Source organism: Elgaria multicarinata, chromosome 3 (assembly GCF_023053635.1).
Source record: "Elgaria multicarinata webbii isolate HBS135686 ecotype San Diego chromosome 3, rElgMul1.1.pri, whole genome shotgun sequence".
Classification (NCBI taxonomy): domain Eukaryota; kingdom Metazoa; phylum Chordata; class Lepidosauria; order Squamata; family Anguidae; genus Elgaria; species Elgaria multicarinata.
Window position 1 is genome coordinate 108327713 of NC_086173.1, and position 23251 is coordinate 108350963.

Genomic DNA, 23251 nt, shown 5'->3' on the forward strand with positions numbered 1-23251 from the left:
TTTAGAAAAAATAAAAAAAATAACCAGTGCTCCTCCTATTGTCAGGACAGACAATTCAAGGGACGTTATGCCTTCAGGATTACAGCATGACTGCATGCAAGTAGTTCTTCTTGTGAAGAAGCAGGCCAGGTTGGAATGTTCCTTTTACTTAATCTTCGACTGGTTTTGAAACCCCTTTTCCTAGTGTATTAAATAACAGGTTGGGGCATCCCCTTGCCAGAAAGGTAATAGTAAAGAAGACTCACAGTGTGCATCTAGAAGTGCAATTTCAGAAAAGGGAAAAGGTTTCAGTAGGGAAAGAAACAGCAAGATCCAGAGGAAGGTTTACCCGTTCACTCTTGGGTATTTTCAAGACTGAATTATATTTGAAGAATATTTATTGTGGTTACCTCATAATAGCTATAACTGTATATTCTGTAAAGGTCAAACAGCCATCATCAATTCTCTTTTTTATATATATTTATACAAAGGGATTTGTGTATTTGGCATAAACCCATTTAATTGATTAAAACAAGTTCATGTAGCCAGTACATTGGCCAGAAATATATAAGCATTGTTTATTTTAGAAATCTGTGTTGATTTATTTAGGAGTTTTAAATTTAAAATAGCTTATAATAAAATGAACACATAACCGCCGCTTAGGAATTTTATTATATTAAGCGATATATAAGTATTGCTAATAAATAAGTAATCATAACCACCATAACATTAAAAGGCATTAATAAGAATAACCCATGGATAGAAATAAAAATAAAGCTGAGCAGGAAAGTCACAATGGAAACAAAAAACAACCTTCACCAAACACCTGCTGGAACAGCCAGGTCTTGACAAGGAGAAAACAAAGAGGTCAGACAGGCTTCCATCGGGTGAGCAGTCCACAAAGTTGGCATCACAACTGAAAAGGCCCCACTCACATTGACCTTCCGATAGTGGGAGAACCCAGACCAAATCTTCAGTATTGGCCATGGTGTTCAGAAGACAGCCCTCCAAGTAATAAATAAGTGCCCAAGGCCCAGGGAATGCTTGTAAGAGTAATCACAAATGGTCTGAAACATCAGCTGCCACACTGTTGTTTTTTCCTCATTCTGGGTGAAATCCAACATGGTGTGAGTGGACTTTCCCTTGCACAGTGGGACTTTCCCCACCTCTCATTCCTCCTGCAGCCCTCTGCAGCCCTCCCCCGCAAAACCCCCCACTGTTTATTTTTTTATTTATTTATTTAAGGATTTTTATGCCGCCATTCAGCCAAAAAAGGCTCTCATGGCGGCTTACAAAAGTATTTCTTGACAGTCCCTGCCCACAGGCTTACAATCTAAAAGACATGACACAAAAGGAAAGGGGATTGGGAGGGAGGAGGAGGATCTAGAGGATCCCTGAAACCCCTGCTCAATTTCCCCTCAAATGTGTCCTGCAGAGCAGATTTGAGGGGAAAGTGAGCAGGGGGCTCTGGGGCCCTGAGGGATTGCACCCCTCTCATTTTGCTCATGTAAACTATTCTATCAGTGGGAGAAGTTTATTGGATATAAGCCTCTGCCAGTTATCCCTGTTTATCCCTGTACTGATATTTGTGTATGTTGTCTTCAAAGCAGTACAGAAACAAAGAGATATGCCTTGATGGACAAGGTTCAGATCAAATAGAGGAAAACATAATGGGATGAGGGGCAATGATGTGAACAGAGGCCAAGACCAATGTGAGGCACTCTTAAGGAAGTTGTTTCCACCACAAATTCCTTACGGTATATGTTGCATCTATGTAAAATGCAATGATCACATGGTCTTGTTCATAATTGTAAAAAACAAACAAACACAAGTTTCTATTATAAATTATTATCTGAGAGTAAGGGCTGTGTGAGTGAAGATACCTAAATAAGTGTGTGTGTTTTGGCTGGAGGATAGCTATTCAAAATCCTGACCATGAAAAGCAATTGATCTGTGTGGAAAGACATAGTACAGATATGTTGCAACTTCCTTTGCACCTTAGCAGACATGACTCAACACATTTTGCCTGCCCTGAACAATTAAGATGGTTGTGAAACCGACCTCATAAATTAAGTACGACCCTGTGCATGCCACGTCATGCTTTAAGCCAGTTAGAAGAGTTTTCCCCTGTATTTGTATGAAACGTTTGATGCCTGTTAGCATTCTGTACGTTTAGGATGCACTGAATAGACATGAGCAATTATTAGAAAGTCAGTATTTTCATAACGAAATGGCTTTTCTGAGATGGTTTTAATCCTGGTTCTTTGATTATATTTGCACTGACAGCAAGTTGTACTTGAAAGCAAAAATTGGATAGATGTTTGTTCACTACCAAATGACTTTCTGCAAACATGTCTCAGAATAAACCACCATCTGCTAACACACCTGTGTAATTCTAGTTTAGCCTGGAGTATATTGCAGGTAATATTTTGTTTTGTTGTGCTGTTTAGAACTATGTAAAGAGAGCATGGGATGTAACCCATTTATTCGGAAATAGAGCTTTTCTTCTGAATCAACAGAAGCCAGCATTCCTAAGGAAAAATCAATCTGGGTTTAGGAAAAAGGAGGTAATGCTAGTCCAATCTGGAGGAAGTGGTTTTACTGTTTCTGAAGTGATGGGTTCATAGTATGAGAGTATTCTTGAATCCACCTTTGGAAGGCCTGTAGCTCAATACAGACAATGCTAAGGTAGATGGACCCACTGGTCTGACTCAGTGTGAGGCAGTTTCCTAAGTTCTTATGGTATCTTAGATGCACATAGTGGCTATGGCAAAGAGTGACTTCTGTCAGATACAACCAGTGCATTGGTTAATCCCTTCCTCAACACCATATCTTGAGATTCATGTTTCAATACAGACTTGAAGACTGGGTTCAGACATCACGTTAACCCATGATGGGTTAAATAAGCCAATGGCTTAATTAACCCATCATGGGTTATCTTGTCACCTGTTTATTTTTAATCCACGACAGCTTATTAGGCCAAAATAACCCACTCTGATAACCCACAGTCTGTAGAGTGGATTAGTTAACCCATCATGGGTTATCATGCCATGTGGGGTCACAGTGGGTTATTTTGGTCACCCGCAGAGTCGCTTGGAAAAAGTGGTCAAATTTGCTCCCACTGCTTTCCTCCAGCCAGCAAATCTCTGTTTCTGTGATATGCCTAGCAAATATTCGCCCTCGCAGCCTGACCCCAACCTATCCCTTTCCCCGGCAGCATGCTCTGCAATCTCCCCAAGGGTCAAACACTGTCTTGGTTGGGTGGCAACAACTGTGCAGTTGTTGCCTGCTTGGGTGGCAACAACTGTGCAGTTGTTGCCTGCGTGCATTCCCTGCTGGGCGATGCTGTGTATGAAGTTTTGTCTCGCTCCTGCTGAATTAAGCCCCTGTACTTTACCCCACATCTCTCCCCCTCTCATTGGGTATTGTGGAAGGTTAAAACAAGTTGTTGTGATGTTGTCAATGGGTGAAACAGCACCACTGCTCTGGCAGCAAGACTGCCGCAGGACAGGGGGCAGGAAGGGGATGACTCAGATGACACAGAGTAGTTTAATAAGCCAGCCACACACAGCAGTTTATTTGTCTGATCATATGAGGGATAGCATTAGCTAATTTTCAAAATAACCTACTGTGAGCAGTTTATTAACCCGTTATAGTTTAAAGTGACGTCTGTACACAGCCAAAGCCCGGCATCTCTCTTTCTAGGTGCAAGTAGAAATCATAAAAGGACAAATGTAGAACAGTTGATATATCCTGATCTGATAAGTGTATCGTACCATTGAGAACTTTGTGGTGGTATGGAAACGTATCTGCTTACCCTCTTTCTGCTGCAGAGATGGTTGTAGTTTGTTCATTTCAAATGTTCCATATCTCTTACAGCATTTTATTATGAACATTTATGTACCACCTTATTTGCTAAAAAGCCATGAAGGCAGGGCACAGCAATTTAAAACAAGAAAATCTCAAAACAAAGAAACAAGAACATTACAAACAGTACAAACATTTAAACATTACATCAACTCCATAATTTAGAAGTCTGAATGCAAAAAATGTGTCTTTACACCCTCCATAGGGAAGTCATGGGCTCTCCCACACTAGAGGCCTTAGAGAGGCAGCTGGACAACCATCTGTCAGGTATGCTTTAAGGTGGATTCCTGCATTGAGCAGGGGGTTGATGGCCTTATGGGCCCCTTCCAACTCTACTATTCTATGATTCCTAAAAGCCAAGCGAGTTGGGTCCAATCGTAGTTCTTGAGGGAGCACATTCCACAAAGCCCTTTTGTACGTGCCTTACTAATAGTCCTTAAGAGGGCCTCTCCTTCATGTCCAAATACTCATATTTGTTATTTTATTAAAACATTTATATCCCGCCCTATATCTCAAGGATCTCAGGGTGGCGTACAGGTTTATAATGAGACAGGACAGGCACTAAGCCATTGAGGGCTTTTAAGCTTAAAACCAACCCCTTGAATTGAGCACTGGAAATCAATTTAAAATCAGTGCAGGTCTTTCAAGACAGGTGTAATATGCTCCTATATCATGCACCAGTTAGCAGCCTACCTACCCCATTTTGCACTAGTTGTAGCTCCTCAGGGGTAGCCCCATATTGAATGCTTTGCAGTGGTCTAAACATGATATAACCAATGCATGAATAACCATTATCAAGGCAGACCAACAGCTGGTGCATCAAGTGCAGTTGACAAACATCCTCTTGCCATCACTATCACCTGAAGATCCAGAGACAGCATAGGATCAAGGAGCACTCCCAAGCTATTAATCTGATCCTTTAGGGGGAGCACTACCCTTCCAGAACAGGCTAGATCCTGATCCTGAGTCAGGCTTTCTACTGCCAACAGCTTTGTCTTGTTTGGGTTTAATCTCAGCTTATTCACCCTCATCCAGCCCATTATTGAACCTGGGCAAGGTTTTGACTTCTTCCTTGATATCAGATGACAAAGAACTGAGTGTTATCAGCATTTTGGTAGCACCTTACTCCAAAGCTGCATATGGACTCTTCAATTCATGTAAATATTAAATAACATGAGGGGCAAGATAGAACCCTACGGGACACCGTGGGCCAACACTACCTTCTGGATACAGCCCATTAGGGAGCATACAACTCGCCTGTTAAAACAGCTCCACTGGCTTCCAGTCCGTTTCCAGGCACAATTCAAAGTGCTGGTTATGACCTATAACGCACTATATAGCTCGGGTCCAGGTTATCTGAAAGACCGTATTCTCCCTTATGACTCTGCTCGTGCTTTGAGATCTTCTGGAGAAGCCCTTCTTTCAGTCCCACCATCTTCGCAGGTGCGCTTGGTGGGAACATGGGAGAGGGCCTTCTCAGTGGCTGCTCCAGTGCTCTGGAACTCTCTTCCCGGGGAAGCTAGACTGGCTCCCTCCTTGATGTGCTTTAGGAAGCAGGCAAAAACTTGTTTGTTCCGACAGGCCTTTGGAGAATAATCTGGTCCTCCATCTATGTTAAGGTCTTGTAAAATTGTCATGTGTTTTAAACGTTTAATGTTTTAATATTGTAATTTTTAAAAAAATGTTGTACATTTCTTTTCCTAGGTTTAAAATATATATGTTTTATATTTTGTAAGGCCTCCTTGAGGCCCAGTATTGGGCAGAAGGTGGGATACAAATAAATACAATAATAATAATATTTTTTGTGAACTGCCCAGAGAGCTTCGGCTATTGGGCGGTATAAAAATGTAATAAATAAATAAATAAATAAATAAACAACAACAACAACAACAGAAAGAACCAGAGCCATTGCAAAACCACACCCCCAAGGCCCGGCAATCCATAAGCTGCCAAGATGTCCAGGTAAACTAATAGGGTGGGCACTGCTCCTATCCGGTTCCTGGAATAGGTCGTCCACCAAGGTGACCAAAGCAGTCTCAGTTCAATATCTTAGCTGAAATCCCAATTGAAATGGATCAAAACACCTTAGCCAAGAAACATTTGAGACTGGCCTCCAGATAGACAAGTCTGGGTCAAGGGAAGTTCACTTTAATAATAACGCAAGTGCCATAGATTTCGATAGGTCTACTCTAGGTATGATTAATTCTAAATCTAACTTATTGTTATTATTTTTGTTAGCCACCATGAGAGTATTTGTAAATGGAAGCATTGTGTTTACTTTAAATTAATTTCTTTCTTTTTTGGTAATTTTTGTGATTTTAGTAAAAAGAGTTGGTCCTCTTTCATAACACTTGGGAAAGCATGCGCGCGCACACACACACACACTTTCACAGCTTCTTTTGTTTTTGAAAATGTAAATGATTAGCTGGCTTGGGGAAATGAATGCTGCCCTCCTAGTTCTTGCAAAATGTTTTGTTCCCACAAGAGATAAAAATGATAAACTGTTTAGCTAAATGTTTTGTGTGTTGCTGAGAAGGGTTAAGAATCAGATGAGCATATATGGCATTGAATGGCAGAATATATCTTTTTAATAGACACTGTAGCAAGAACTGGCCAATTTACACAAAACAAGATCTATATTTAGGGAGCTGAGTTAAATGCTGCCAAAGTAAAGAGAGAGATGATCAGAGCTGTTCTTGCAGCCTGTTTACTTTGGATTGGAGCGTTTGCCAGTCCAGGGCCATGTATTACAGCTATACAGTACAATCTTGTGTCTTTGAGTCTTTAAATCCAACAGACTGAAATTTGCTTCTTGAAGCTTCACAAAAGTGAGTTTAGCAAGCAAAATAAAAACACAACTAATAACTAAAGTGTCTTCTGCCGGCCCCCAATACATACACAGGGGGGGAAGGCAATTAATGCCTTCTCCTCCCAGCACACCCTCCTCACCACCACCCCGTTGGGCATCTGTTGATCAGTGTTTTGCCTGCTACACTCTAGTTGCTGGACTTGGGTATCCCCCTCTGGCTACCCATCTTATACTTTTACAGGGGAGAGAGCTTAGAAGTTATTGGCCTCATGGTCTTAATGATAACAGTGCTCTTCTCCTTTGCTTTTCCCTTGAACTTGAGACGGAGAGCACATGGTGTTTTAGAGACACCTCTTGACACAATGCAGTGTCCTTAAACCTTAAATGGTGGTAGTAACACTTAAAGAAATTATACAACGTCACTTCAAAAAATGTAGCTGTGCGAAACTGGCAATTTTGAAATTTCATGAAAAGTATAAGTTTGTGCTGTTAGCCTTCCAAGGAGTAGAACCATGCATAAATATCACAACTCTTAATACCGTATTTCTTCGATTGTAAGACGCCATCGAATCTAAGGCGCACACTAATTTCAGTGCCACCAACAGAAGAAAAAAGCTTTGATTCGAAGAAAAAATAAATTTCTCCAATCAGCCAGCAAAGCAATTTTACGGTACATACACGCAGCGGAGGGGGAGAGGAACAGGGAGCAAGCGAGACACAGACACACACGCTCGCGCATAGAGGCAGGTTACATGAATGGGAAGCAGGAACCAATCATCCCCTGCCTGGGAACGGACAGCCACACATGCATTCAAAAGCTGGTCTGCACCATTCACACGGACGGGAGGGGGTGGGCGGGCGAGCCCAACCAGCGCTGCTCAGGTGATTCTTCCGCTTCCCATCTCCTTAACAGAGGCGAGGCCGAGCTCTTTGGAAGCTCGCTGGCCTGCCGGAGCTGGGGTCCCTCCCAGCCGGCTCCCGGCGGCAACATTTGAGATGCTCCGAGACGTTGCCCCTCTCCCCCCCCCGCTTCTCTCTCCACTCCCTTCTCTCTCGCTCGCTCTTCACCCCCTACCCTCTTTTCCCGCCTGTCCTGCTGCAGACTCGACAAATGTAATTACCGTATTTCTTCGATTCTAAGGCGCCATCGAATCTAAGGCGCACCCAATTTTTAGAGCTGTTACTTTAAGGAAAAAAGTGTGTCTTAGAATCGAAGAAATACGGTATGCATCATCTAAATACTATGAACCAGATTTGTTTCTGTGCATTTGTGTTCAGATAAACTAGCCATCTTAAGTCTTAGGGCCTGTTCAGACAACACACTAAACAATGGTTAGGCCGCTAAACCTTTTGCAGCAAATGGTTAGTGAGCGTGGTTTGGAATGGTTCACATGACATGCTAAGTCATGGTTCACATGACACACTAAGCTATAATGTTTAGCTCAAAATGCTTAACCACCATGGTTTAGAGTGTCACCTGAACAAGGTCTTAGAAAATAAGGTATTTTTTCAGCTGACACAGTATATTGAAGAGTTATAAATAATATAGTTTTATTCTAAATGTTCAGTTTGGGGTAAATTTGAGAAAGAAGAGTATTCATGAAAGAAGAAGCCAGGAATCTTACTTGTGCTGCATATCTGCTCATTGTATTAAGATGCTCTTTAGAGAGAATTCATTGCAGCTTTGCGACATAGCCCATTTTGGGCTGTTCCACCCATGGCTATTAAGCTGTGGGATGCCACACGGTTCTATTTTATCCCCCATGCTGTTCAACATCTATATAAAGATCATTAGGGGTTTCGGGATTGGGTGTCACCAGTATGCTGATGATACTCAGCTCTACTTCTCCTTGTCGTCGGAGTCAGCAGGGGCGGTGAAGGTGCTGGACCAGTGCCTGGAGGCTGTAATGGACTGGATGAGGGGTAATAAACTGAAGCTCAATTCTGATAAGATGGAAGCTCTGCTGATTGGTGGTTCTTGAGTCTGGGAATTGGGTAAGCAACCTGTTCTGGATGGGGTTGCACTCCCTCTCTGAAGGAGCAGGTGCGTAGCTTGGGAGTACTCCTAGATCCATCCTTGTCACTGGAGGACCAGGTGGACTCCATGGCCCGGAGTACTTGGGGTCAGCTTCGGCTGATCCGCCAGCTATGGCTTTTCCTGGACAGGGATAACCTAGCCACAGTAGTGCATGAACTTGTAACTTCCCAATTAGTCTACTGCAATGCACTCTATGTGGGGTTGCCTTTGAAGACGACTTGGAAGTTGCAGATAGTGCAAAATGCAGCAGCTAAACTGCAGACTGGTACATCTCACAGAGACTACATAACACCAATCTTAATGGAATTGCACTGGCAGCCTATTCGCTTCTGGTCAGAATTCAAGGTGTTGGTAATGACGTTTAAAGCCCTAAATGGCTTGGGACCACGATACTTGAGGGAGCGCCTCTCCCTATATATGACTGCTTGAGATTTGAGGTGTGTTGGAGGAGCCCTCCTCTGCTTCCCACAAACATGAGACATATGCTATGGTGGGACGTGGGAAAGGGTTTTCTCTGTTGTGGCACCCTGGCTGTGGAATGCCCTCCCCTTGGAGGCCCGACTGGCACCAATGCTGACTCTATTCTGGCGCCAAGTAAAGACATAGCTTTTTAACAAAGCTTTTCATGGCTAAATGCACCAAGCCTGTACATAGTTTTAATTGTTTTAATTAGTTTTACTGTTTTTAAATTCTATACTGGTTTTAACTTATTAATTGTTTAATTTGTTTTTTGCTGTGTATATTTATAGTTTTATATTGCTTGTATGATTTTACCTGTATGCTGCCTTGAGATCCTTGTGATAAAGGGCAGAATACAAATGTTTTAATAAATAAATAAATAAATAAATAAATACTATTGCCTTTGAATTGGAAATTGCAAGACTATATCAATAATGCTAGAATGCAGTTCAGGTTTACTTGGATATTACCCCTGTATAAAGGGATTTGTAAATTCATGTTAAGTAGTCCATTTATGTCACTCTTAGGGATGTCAGTCTTGCAGATCATTTGAAAAGCTGCTTGTATGTCTCAGTGCAATATGGGCTGCGTTCTAATGTCACGATAAACCATTTATTGTGACCCTTCTTCCCTCACCCTCTGTTGTCCCTGCTTTTGTTTTATGCTTCTTAGGAACTTGTCTTTTGCCTAAAACGTTGGTCCAGTGCTTAAGCACTTAGATCAGAGGTAGGCAACCTGCCATCTTCCAGATATTGCATTGCAACCCCCATCATCACTGACAGTTGACTGGAATATGATGGAAATTGTAGTCCATAACATTTGGAGGTATCCTCTAAGGTGGATTCTTGCACTGAGCAGGGGATTGGACTTGATGGCCTTATAAGCCCCTTCCAACTCTACTATTCTATGATTCTATGACTTAGAGAATAGTTTTTGCTTAGAATAATTCACCACTGTGCAGTTTAGTTCATCATCAACCCACTACCCTTTCACAATGAAAAGAAGGAATGAAACTAGCACGTCATTCCTTTTGACCTTTTTATAAAAAGAAAGAAAGAAACTGTAAAGTTCAGCAGTCTACTTCCTTCCAGTATGGATGCTTACTACATGAGTAAGCATCAGATGTATAATCTTCCAAGGAAATGTGTCCTAAACATGCAAAGAAATTACACAGATGCAGTTAAATGAGCAACAGGAACGGAACTGTAAATGCAGCCTCTTTTACATAAAAAAGCAGTGTTGGTCCTGAGTTGGGACACAGTTGGGACATATGTACTACTTTAAGCACGAATCATAAGTCAACAAGATCCTATTATCTCTGAGACTGGGCAAGCACAAAGACTCACTTCCCCAAAAGGAAGGTCTGGGGAAGAGGAGAGGCAGCGGTACCAGAGTCATTTGTTATGACTTCCAAAGTTAAAATTTGGTTCATAGCATCCATTTTGTGTTTATTATGGTTCTTGTATATTTAAAATATTGTGAACAGGAGGGAAAGGGATGGAGGAGAAAGATCTGACATCAGTATATAAGTAGTAGCGAAAACCACAAAGAGCAGATTCAGGCACCAAAGTGTATACAGAGTGGGGGGAAAGAAAGACAAGGTCAGGGCCCTCAAGAACTGCAGCTGATAAAAGTGGGAAGATAAGCTGTTAGCAATAGATACATGTTACCGGGGACTGCAACCCAGAAAAATGGAAAGCTGAAAACCACGATTATGAAGAGTCATTTGAGAGTAGCTGTGAGTATTTCATTAAAGGCAATAGAGGAGTTCGGAAGGATATGAACTGAATGTAGGCTTTTGTTTTAAGCACAAAGTCACTGGAAACTTTAGTCAAAGCAGTCGGTGGGATGTAATGGATGAAAACCAGATTTTGGAGGACAGAATAGAGTTCAAAGATAGCCAACGTGCTCCAGAAGTTTAGAAATATATGTGGGGGAACTGTGGATGATAGGAAGAGTAGAAGAGTCAATAAAGAGGGCATTTTGAAAGTGGAGAAACTAGGTCAACATGGGCAGTTGAGAAAATGCCAAATGATAGAAGATTTTAAAAACAAGGGGAAGAAGGAAGGAAGTGAGATGAGATAAAGTGAACAAATACTGAGCTTTGAGGAAGGGAAAAGATTGTACATTCCAAGTGAAAGTGGAGTAATGGGAGAAAGAAATAGACAATGAAAACAAATGAAATTAAAGGAAGCTAGTAGGAGAAGCCAGAGGAAAATATTGTTTGAGTTTTTTGGAGTAAAATATGAGACGAAAGCATGATGAAATAGGAGATAGAGTAAGAGGAAAATAAAAACTAAGTGTAGGGGAAATACACTGTGAATGAAAAGTAATGGCACAAAAAGAAGAGAAAGAAGTATGGCAGCCTAGCAGAAGAGAAAGTTGAAGGACAATAGGACATTAATTTATACTGCAAGTAGCCTAAAACCGCCGTCACAAAAGACAGCCTGTTCCTCAGACAGGAGATCTGTGAAATCGTAGCTGCGATGTTACAGGATTAAAGGTTTTGTATATCAAAGCAGAGCCTAAGAGTTTAGATGGAAAAATAGAAACTGCTGTATCTCTTTGAAAAAAATAGATATCTGTGATAAGAATCATAAACACCCCCACTTCATCAAAACAGATATAATCAAAGTTCCAGAAATGTTTAACAGGTTTAGAGAGTGTCAGTCTTGGTTCCTGCAGTGGTATTCAAAACTTGTAGAGTTTCTGTTGCATCTCCCCTGACATGGCCCAAATGTAGATGTTACTTTAGACAATCAGCACCAATAACAACAATATCAAATGTCCTATCTCTTTGTTTGGGAAGCCAGTGTGGCCTCCAGCTTCATCCTTTCTTACGTATTCAGTACAACTTGGGCAATGAGCAGCTACTAAACTTGCTACAGAATTCTGTTAGAAACAGAATGCAATATTACGTGGATCTGTACCTGATCCTGCAAGGCAGTTCTCCGTGCTTATTTCCGAAGCATGGACAAACGGTAGTTCTGATTACTCAGGGTTACAGTAGCATGAAGTTGCACAAAGAGAAGAAAATGCACATTCCATATTTGTAAGACTCCAGAGGTTCACACAATAGAGGAATTGTACACATGCAATCTTACAGTGTTGTATTCTTGGGACCGATTTGCTACAGTTTCCTTGCATTTGACCTCATAGATCCTTGTCTGTCTTCTCACTTCCCTTTTAGTAATTGTTTTCAGGCACTTTTGTTGCAGGAAGGAGGTGAAAAGCCTTCATTGTTCCACATAAAAATACTCAGTTCACCTAGAATTGTTTTGTAGCAGTGATTGAGTAGGAAGCTGTGGGAGGGGGAAATAGCCTATTTTTCCCTCCTTCCTGTTGTATGAGAAAATAATACTAATAATTTCACAAATACAGGAGTATATATATTTCTACAATGTTGCATGAGTCAGTAGGCAACTGAAACATAAGCCAAAATATTTTAAAACAGACCATAACTGGGACATTCATATAGTCTATTCAAGTTTAGTTCTCTCCGGTAAAGGCTAAATTTGACATCTAGTTTATGATTTTCCTGTTGCTGACCTTCCCCATAATTACCTATTGCTGCATTTGGGTTGATTATCTTGGGAGACATACAGGACTAAAATGAGCCGAGGGGGAGGGGAATACTAAATGCACTGTTTTAATTGGTTACCACATTACAAACAAGTCTTAGAGGCTGTTCTACTCTGGCGTTCTCACACATAGAAACCAGGGTCCATTGTGTTCCTTTATTGAGAAAAGCTGTAACTGTAGCTTCATTTCAGGAAATACATTCAAAAATTAACTTTGGCAAGGCACTCCTACCTCCTAATTTGGAGTGCTCCGATGTCGGAAACTTTGATAATCCTAAACCCTGCTGGACGCATGTCAGGGAGGAAATGAAGAGTGGTGTCCTCCTCCTTACCTTCCTGCTACCGGGATGTGTGTCTGTGTGTACATTTCCTTCTATGCTGGGGGCATAGTGGCATACCAGGAGGGCTTTGGATCTGCAGGATCCAAAACCTCCAAAGGATCCAAATCGTCCCCAACCTCCATACCCTAATCCTGGAGGAGCAGGAGTGAGATCAGAAGTCGAAACAGCGCTCCGAAGGCAGATCTCTCTCCTCACCTTGGAGGTGAAGATCCAAATAATCCTGTGACTCCTGAGATGCCCTGGGATTGCAGCCTGAATGAGTTTGTACAAATTATTTTGCAGGTTACCTTCTTTTTCTTGGAACAGATAACTTTTACCAGTATTTCTTTCTCCCTGATTTAAGTAGTGTGTGTGTGTGTGTGTTTATTTGTTTGAAGACAGTATAATCTTTTAATGCCAAGCCTTTTCATTCCAAAGGCCAACACCATACTCATGTAAAGTAATTTAAAGAAATTATAGGGTCAGTATAAGACAAACAGCATAAAACAGCAATAATAGCCATTAAAAACATTCAGCCCTGCATTATAACTAAAATTAGCTCAGACTAATGGGTTTTTCAGAGCTTTGGCCAGCACTGATGGGGTCAGAGTTACGTGCCTCTAGAAGGAGCTCCACAAAGATGGAGCCGCCACTGCAAAGGCCCTGTCTCTACATGTTTATTTTATCTTATCTTAAAGGTGCCGGTACTCCTTGAAATTACCTGATACCAAGATGTAGGGCTTTAAGGATCAACACCAACATTTTAAATAGATCCAGAAATGCAGTGGTAACCAATCAAACTGGTACAATGTTTCAGGTACATTCCTCTGACTGCTTGGACCCAAAGAGCACTTGTAAGGGTGCATTCTGCTCCATTGGAAGATTTGAAACTGTCTTTAAAGGCAGCCCCACATTAAGTGCATTTGATATTCTAGCCTGGATGTAACTAGCACATGGGTCAAGCTATTTACTGTTTTACTCTGTACAGCACCATGTACATTGATGGTGCTATATAAATACTACTACTACTACTACTACTAATCATCATCATCATCATCATCATCATCATCATCATCATCTAGATGGGGTTCCAGCCTAGGCACACCTAACCACCTACATCACCTGCATTTCCACAGATGGCACCGAGTCCAGGCGAACTTCCAAGCTGCAGACTTTGTCCTTCATGGGGGGAATATAAACCCATCCAAGACTAGTCACACTTCTCCAATTATATCAGCCAATTTTCTTATACAGCAGCTTACAGCATTTCTGACCATTGTCCATGCTGGCAGGGGCTGACGAGAGCTGAAGTCCAAAACATCTAGAGGGCACCACGTTGGGTAAGGCTGCTATATACAGAAGATTGCCTCCATCTTGTCTGGCTCCAGTTTCAGCTGGTTTGCCCCCATTCATTCCAGAATGCCATCCCCCCAGATACCAGTTGAAGAGTTGCACAGCCTCCTTGGGATGACAGGCTGGAAAAGAGAGATAGAGCTGCTTTGAATCTGCATATGGATATCTCTGCAGCCTGACTCTGGATGACTTCTCCCAGTGGTTTCATGTAGACCATTTTCCCCATGTTATTCAGTATCTACATCAAGAGTGGCCTCCAGATATTTTGGCTTACAACTCCCATCATCCCTCACCATTGACTGTGCTGACTAGGGCTAATAGGAGTCGTAGGCCAAAGCATCTGGAGAGCCACAATTTGCCCACTCCTGATGTAGATGCTGAACAACATGGAGGGGGGAGAGATCTACATATCTTTAGACTAGCCAGGGCCCCACAGCAGCCATTGTGACTAGCCACATCCTCTGTGGGAGCCATTTTTTGATTGTGCCCACAGAAGTTTCTCAAATTCCCAAATGTGCCCACTGGTTAAGGCCCCCTGTCCTACATACATGTGCAAGTGTATTTATTCACTTTGATTTACAGCAGTTTTCTTTCACTTACTTCATCATTCGTGGTAATGGTTGTCTGTGTTAAGGTCTGTCTCCGGAGATTATCCCAGACCTGGACCAAGCAGTTTGGTCAGGTCAGTCAAGCAAGGTTTACACATTGGAGAGGGAATTAAAGGGCTTGTGCCACACCCCTGCAGAAGGGTAATTGTTTACCAAGGTCAATGTGTTTTTTGAAAAAGGCTGCAATAGAAAGTGTGAAAAATCAGGGGGCTCACGCCGGAGATGTCTGTGTGTTCAGTTCAACCATAACTCACAAATCGCCATAGGTTTTGTCACTGATTTGTTCCTATTTCTCTTCCACGTCCTTGGTCTTGACTTGGTGAATTGGTCGTTTTTATTTTCATTGGCCATCTCTCATGTTGAATATGATGTTTCTTAACTCTTTTGTCATTAAAATATTCCTTCGTGTTACTTTGCATTGAATTTAGAAAACGTGTTTGGTGTTTACCTTATTATTTATTCAGTAAATATAAAAACATCCCTTCCCACCACAAAATGCAGTTGGAAGCAACTTATGCACACACAAGGAGAAATCCATAATTAATAGAGAAAACAAAATCAATATAAAAGTTTAGCTTTTCTTTTTCTCCTAATAAGCTATTGTGTGATAAGTGGGTTTGCCCCTTTGTTTAAAATATTGGGTAGTTTTCTGGCAGTTAATGTCTACATTCCAGTGGGATGTTTTGTAAACTAAGCGTTCTGGTTTATGCTACCACATAATTTCAGGATGACATGGATATACTCCATACCTTACAATTGTACAGGTGATATCAAAGAAAGTCAAAGATACTGAATTGCATTTTTCTTTCTTTTTCATTACAGATCTGGGACATGAGCGATGATGAAACACTCTGAAAGCCCACTGAACAAAATGGAAGACTGCCTACATAGGGTTGTGTTGGTGCCCTTTTATTGGTCATTTGACGTTAAAGATTGCTTACTTAACTCTCAGTGTTACAAATATAAACACATAAACATCTTTGGTAAGGATGGGACAATGTGGCAATCTGAAATCAGCTCTACTGTGAGTGTAACTCTTCTTTTTATTGTGTGTATATATATATATCTTACCTGTAAGTCAGTTAAAATTTAAAATTCTTTCTATTTTTTCTGTTTCTAAACACAGCTTATATTTAAAATATCTCTTAAGTAAACTACTTTGTTTCTTTTTCTCCCAGTTTGAATTTTTAAGTAAACATTCTGAATTAATTCACCTTTGAACCATTTCAGGGGTTTATGGTCAATGTGTAATTGTTTCTGAGTTGGATAATAAGAAGCTAGCCATACTGAGAAGAAATAAGAGGCCTACATATTTGGTGTACAAAAAGACGCTGGAACAGTTTGAATGATCAAACAGACCACCATGACTTATTTAAGCCATGGTGGACTGTGGCATGTGGCAGAAGCCATTTTGAATATTCAGAGCCTGGCCACAGGTGCGAACCTGTGGACCATGGGTAATGCAAGGGTTAAATAACCCTTGCATATCTCATGTTCTGTTGTTGGGTTATGTGAAGGTTGTTTAACCATCAAATAACCCACGATCCCTGGGTTCTGACAACACAACAAACTGCAGCTCGGCGTTAACTATGTAAATCCCCCCAGGCAAGCACAGGCACATGCTGCAACCTATCGTGGCTTAACTAATTCACAGTGGGCTGTCTTGATTCTGTGAACCAGGTCACTGGGTTGGATTCAGATTACCACATGTGGAAGCTGATTTTCCCGTCCTGCCAGTCTCCAGAGCTCCCAGAAAATGCACCATCAAGTTGTTGGGGCCTCTGCTGATTTGGAGTAGACTATAGTGTGGGGCAGGGCAGGGCAGGGCTAGGGGAAAAGGGGGAGAGGATGGAAAATCAGAAGACAGCATTTAAAAGTCTGCTTTTAATGTGATAATTTGGATCTAACCCTTTTTGACAGGATAGACCTCAAGCTGTTTTGCATGCACCTGGTTCTTCTTTCTGTACGTGGCAACACAAAACATTTTTCAGCTTTTATCACCAATTAAAAAAAGGAGATGGGATTAGCTCAAGTCAATGATGAAATATGACTGAGCTCTTGTTATCAAACCTTGAATTTCATTCCAGTACTGTAACAGGTTTGAATGGTGAAAGTACAGTGTCATATCCCTTAGGGTAGTAACAGTCAGCCATCACACTCCTTTCTGTAAGTTGGTTTCCATTTGAAGGCACTAGCTTTCCAACTCAGAGACCGATAGGTAACAGAAATTTGGTTCATTGTAAAGATATCTGTGTCTTAAAGAGAACAGCTTGGTCTTCATTTCTCCGTTTCCCCATAATCAAGAATACAATTCCATAACCTTTTGGATCACTTCACAAAATATTTTCATAGGCCTGGGTCCAAAGCACCATTAGTCACATATTCCAAAAGGATCTTTTGACTTTGGTTTTTGTTTGATTTTTCCCAAAAAGGTGCTCCCCCCACCCATTTCCTGTGCCATGACAAATGTCTCTAGAAACTTGGGGAATTTCAAAAGCCGTTTGAGATATGGCATAAGGGAAGAGGTTCAAAGAAGAAAAAGTACAAGATTCTAGGGGGCTCACCCAAGATCTTGGATGTGCTAAGATATTCTTTGCTTTCCAGCCATAATTTCCAAATAATGCCCAGGTTCATTTTTTGAATTTTTTTTAGTAATTTTATCGAGAAACAAAAGGCTGCTATCAACCTTTAAATCTTAATAATTTAAATTTAATACATGTAGGACACAATCCTATGCATAGGAAAAAGATAGGGAGAAGTCTTACTATTCCTAGCATTCCACAGCCCATAGGATATAATAATGAGATCTGTGTTGCTTACTATTTTTAATATTAGTATTATTTTTCTATCCCTCTTCAGCACATAAGCAATGAAACAGCTAAGTAGAATATTCATACCAGCAGCCTAACACTTTGGTTCAGAGGGACTTTCCACAAGAGAAAGGACGGAAGGTCCTTCTGACCTATTTTTGGAGGTCTCCTCTTCCTCCCCACACTATAGCTCACACCCTGAAGTAGGGTTTCCTGACTTTCCCTCTAGCATTTTCATCTGGATGTGTTGCCCTGGGAAGATGGGGCAGGGAGGTCTCCTTCTGAGAGCGCAATTGATCCAGCTTAAGTCTGGATCCAATCCTTCATATTCTTCATTCTGACAAGGTTGGACATAAGCGGCTGGTTTCACACAACATACTAACTAACGGTGGGTTAGTGTGTTTTCTAAACGCAGCATGTTTTCTGCAGAGTGGCTTGTTAACCATGCAGTGTGGTTTATTTTTCTTGGACAAGCCACCTTGAGAACCCATGGCTTGTTCTTGGGTTGTTCAAGGTGGTTTACAAGCCGCACTGCAGAAAACGTGCGGCGTTCAGACAATGTGATAACCCACCCTGCTGAAAATGCACTTCGTTCAGACAACACGATATCCCACACTTCACATGGGTGGGTTAGTGTGTTGTGTGAACTCAGCGGATCACTTTCTGAAGCAACATGAAAGTTGTAATCACAAAACTGGAGGGGCTCAGAGTAGGCAGATCATGCTAATGTGTTAATGCTGCATCTTGCTCACTGGATTATATCCTTACTTAGTTTATTTCTAACTACTATGAAAAATCTTCTGATTCCCTATCAAGTAACTATAGAAGAAAACTACTCAGTGAACCTTCCTAATACTATCTGTATTTCAGTACCATAATTGGCTAAGTTCTCTTTCATTTAAATTCATGTAGATTTGGGGAAGGGCCTAACTTTCAAAAGCTGCATGTTAGCAACAGCAGAAATAGGCTGGACAATTTTCATTTGTATGTAAGAGCAATCTTTTAATTTAAACTAATGAAATAAATTGCATAATGGCCTTCAGGCTCCTTTTGCTGGGGAAATTCAGTTCCTCTGATGACAGACTGGAACTCACACTGGGAAAAAATTAGTACTCTACAGCTTGCACTGAGTCACCAGTATAGACGTCATTTGTAGATAGTGAAACAGGAAACTCTGTTTTGAAATTCTACAGCCTTGATTAGCTGAGAGTCCAAAACAGCTTAGTGTCTCTCGGGAATACTCTCCAATGAGTGTCTATCTTGACACTTGGATTATCAAGATTGAATTTGTCAACTATTTTTTTTCCATTGAGGTTTAGCTATATATGACATTTTAAGCACAGGGTAATATGATGTTTCCTTGCTTAGTAATTCCAGTAACCTAGAGTTGTATAAGACTGCGCTTGCTTCCTGTACATATGCTTCCCAGATGTCTGTGTTGTGCAGAAGTGCTCCAATGTGACTTAGAAAACCTTCTGTTGTTTAACTTTTATTGTTTTTTTCCTCTCCCCTGAGAAACCAGGATGGCTGGCTTGCTTGCTTCCAAAATTTTCCTTTTGTAAAATGTTTTAAGCACTTTAATTGAAGGGGACATAATGAAAGCTTTTATTCAAACAAATGCAATGTATATTAAAAGAATTTCCAAGCACTTTTACTCACTGCCTGGTATATGCAGACAGCAGGCTTTTTGGCACCGCCCTCGCATCTGCTGTTGTAGTTCCATAATGCAGGAAGTTGAAATTTGAGCTTTCGGGAGTGAATGGGTGTGGGTAGGTTTTCTTCTTTTTTCCCCTTTTTGCTGTCATGATTTCCCAAGATTACAAGGACAAAACTCGTCTTGTATGTGAACCATTGTTGCAACCCTTACGGGTTCTTACCTGGTATATAAGCAAAGGAAATGGATATCTGGCTTCATTTAATAACAAAATTGGTGTGGTGTATTTTCATATGGGACCAAATATAACAAGCATGCCTTCATTATCACCAATGGAGGCACCGCCAAGGATTCTTTCTGCCTTTACTGGACCGAGAACTGAGTTAGACCATCAGTCCGTCTAACCCAGACTTCCCTAATCTGGTACCTTCAAGTACCTACAACCCCCACCATCCATGCCAACATGGCCATTGGCATCATGTTGAGGAAGGCTGATCTAACCCAAGACAATATAATCTGGCTGATGGTGCCTCTCTACTGTGTCTTTCCCAGGCTTGCTGAAATTCCAATTTTAGGTGGAGATAATGACGGGTGTAATCCAGACCTGTGCTCTGTGAATCAATCGTGATCTCTCCCATTCAGGAGGCAGATCTCTCTTTCTGCCATAATCTCTCTAGCTAGTTCAATCCTTGTTAGAAAAGAAATTCTCTCCTCTCAGGTTTGGCCCAAGGCAGGCTGCTGCCTAAAGTGGGGACCCTCCGCTGCTGCCTCCCTCCCATCCTCCCACTTTGCCTGCCATCCTGCTCACTCTTCTTCTGTCCACCTCAACAGCCTACCCGCTTGCCTGGCAGCTAGCTTATTATTCTTTGCAAATGCAGGCACGCACCCTTTCCCAGTGCGCTGCCCGTAAAGTGTTTCCACCTTTGCGAGCCGAGCAGCACCTCCTCGTCAAGCACAGTATTGCGAGAGATTACGGAACTTCTGGGACTTTTTACTATACTTTGCCCGACCTCGTAAGCCAGCCAGCTGGCCGACAACTAGGCCGGCGGAGCCAGCAAGCAGAGCAGAATGGGGCAGAGCAGAAGGCGAGGTGCAGCGCGGCACACGAGGGAGAGGGCAAGCAGCTGCTTCTTGGTCCTGCCGTCTGCCTGCATGGCCCTCCCCTCGCCCCGCCATGCAGGCGGCCGGCAGGACCAAGAAATGGCAGACCCTTTGGAGGGGGAGGGCACCGCTCTTGCCATACTCCTCTGCCTGCTGCACCTGTTTCCTCTCACTTCATGGTAGGGTAGGGCCTTATCTAGCAAAAGTGATTCAAATGTAGAACTGGTTTTCTAAGCACCAATTGCTATGCTCGCAGCAGCATTGGTCTGAATTAGTGTTGCCCATGTGGAGGCACGGTTGGTGGAACATAGGCCACCAGTTTTGCATTAGATCCACTCTGTCTGAGGAAAGCCAGTTAGAAGAAACTGAGGCCACCGTAGTTGTAAGAATTGGATTCAGTTGCTAAGAAGGTTTTCACAAAGTCCTGTATCCATTTTAAAAAATTATTTCATTTACCTTTCTAGAGTTACACAATGCTTTTATTTATTTGATTCATTATTACCTTTATATGCCACCTTTTGACAAAACTATTGTTTCTTTCATTGCACCTCAAGAGTGGTGGGCCTAGGCGAATGGATTCAGGCTGTAACTTGAGTCAGTTCTGACATCCTCAATACTTGTCTTCATCAGTTTGATAGTATGTGAGAAGTATATGCATAAGTATTAGATGGACGTTACTGCTACAAATACTACTTGGCGAACCTGAAGTAGTACACTGTGATATTACTCAAATATGTTGGACTTTATTATCCTCTCTTGCAGATGATTGGCTCTGAGGCTGGGTGGCAAAGGCCATCTAGTGTGTTTGTGACTCAGGTAAGTTTTGAAGTAAGCCTTCCCAGCCAATTCACTTAGCTGCTCCACTGACTCATGCTGACCTGAATGTGATGCCTATTATATAATGACAATCAGACAGTCCATCTTACATTTTTTGATGACTACTGGTCCTTAGCACTGTAGGGACTGAGCTTTGAGAGTCCAGAGAGAAACTGTCTATTTGATTTAGACACCAAAAAGAAAGCATAAGTAATATTTTCACAAGAAAGAAACCATGCTTGGTCAGCATCATTTCTTCGTGAACTCTCACTTCGTGCAGTGAGCACAGCAAGGCTGCTTCTGTTACTGATTTACATTTGCAGGATATTTTGACTGAGATGATGGTTTTCACACACACCTCCCCAATTTGGTCCCTGTGTAGATAGGTTGGTGTGAATTGTTTGGGCTGTAGTTCTTCCTCATTGGTCAAGTCAAGGTGGGCAGGCTGGGGAGCCGTTTCCGAGAGGTCCCTTGTGGAGTCCGGGGCCTCGGAAAACAAACCGGTTGGGATTTCTTGGCAAGCATTCAATGCACACAGCAGTCACAGCTACTCTTGATGTTGATTCCCTTTTGTTGTTTCAAGCAGACTCTCTAGTATTTTGAACAAAGCTAAAAATGTAGGGGTTTGCCTACTCTTCTTCCTAAATAAGCAGCTGGGCTTTAACATGACTAGCAGGGTAGAAAGCACAGGCCACAAACTTGCCTCTTGGTTTTCACGAAATTGAAGTAATTGCATCCCTTCTCCTCAGCACTTTGCCTTTCTCCTTTTCCCATTGAATCTTTGAAGGACACACACTCTATATAGCTCACACTTCAGCGGTACAAATGCGTTCTTTCCACACAATAGGTTTGGAGTGGCAGGCTCTTGTTCTCTTGATTTCAATAGGAAGGAGGGAAGGTATTAGGTCTAGAAGCTGGAACTGTATAATAGTAGAGACATAGTTCTGCATGGGCTGCTGTTAGCAAACATAATTGACCCAAACCACAGCTTAAATCTAATGTTGCATGAGTGGACTTCCACTTCAGCTCCCCTTGTGTGCCCCAGATCTATTCCAGAGGTTCTCTCAATCCTCCGGAGCAGATTTGAGGGGAAGCAGAAAGCTGTAGTTGTGAAGGGTAAGCTGTTCTTCCAGCAATTTCCATTCTGCTGTATCCATTCTGAATACAGTCCCATAAAGAAACTCTCAATGTGAAGCTAAAACTTATCTTGCTTAGCAGAAAGCAGATGTGGGCAGATAAACTATAGTTCAAATGTGCTGCCATCCGTGTTGAGTCCCATATATTCCTGGGCATGGAGAATGTTAACTGGGCATGTTTAACCTGGAGAACAGAAGATTGAGCAATCTTCTAATGAAAGCAATCTTCAAGTACTTGAAAGCTTGTCACACAGAGGGACAGGATCTCTTCTTGATCATCCCAGAGTGCAGGACATCGAATAACGGGCTCAAGTTACAGGAAGACGGAGTCCATCTGGACATCAGGAAAAACTTCCTGACTGTTAGAGCAGTATGACAATGGAACCAGTTACCTAGGGAGTTTGTGGGCAATCCCACACTAGAGGCATTCAAGAGGCAGCTGGACAACCATCTGTCAGGGATGCTTTAGGGTGGATTTCTGCACTGAGTGGGGTGGGGAGGTTGGACTCGATGGCCTTATAGGCCCCTTCCAACTCCTCTATTCTATGATTCTGTGAATGATCTGAAAGCATATGCTGCCATTCTCCTTCTAAAACTCAGCAGCTGTGGTTCAGAACTGCAGGTGAGCCACTCTTAGCGCCTTGGAAGAAAAACAGGAAATAACAAATAAGTAAATACAACTTAAGAGTTCATATTGGACTGTGGCAACACATGGCTGAA

The 23251-nt window shown here is 41.9% G+C and overlaps 1 protein-coding gene across 1 annotated transcript in view; it reads left to right on the forward strand.

Moving 5' to 3' along the window:
* The window catches only part of ATG7 (autophagy related 7), a 132097-nt gene extending 115912 nt beyond the window's left edge, over window positions 1-16185 (forward strand). The window contains exon 18 of the mRNA XM_063121215.1: window positions 15837-16185. Coding sequence (XP_062977285.1) covers window positions 15837-15869 — 33 coding nt within the window. The 3' untranslated portion in view covers window positions 15870-16185. The remainder of the gene's footprint in view (window positions 1-15836) is intronic.
* Window positions 16186-23251: the final 7066 nt, after the last annotated feature.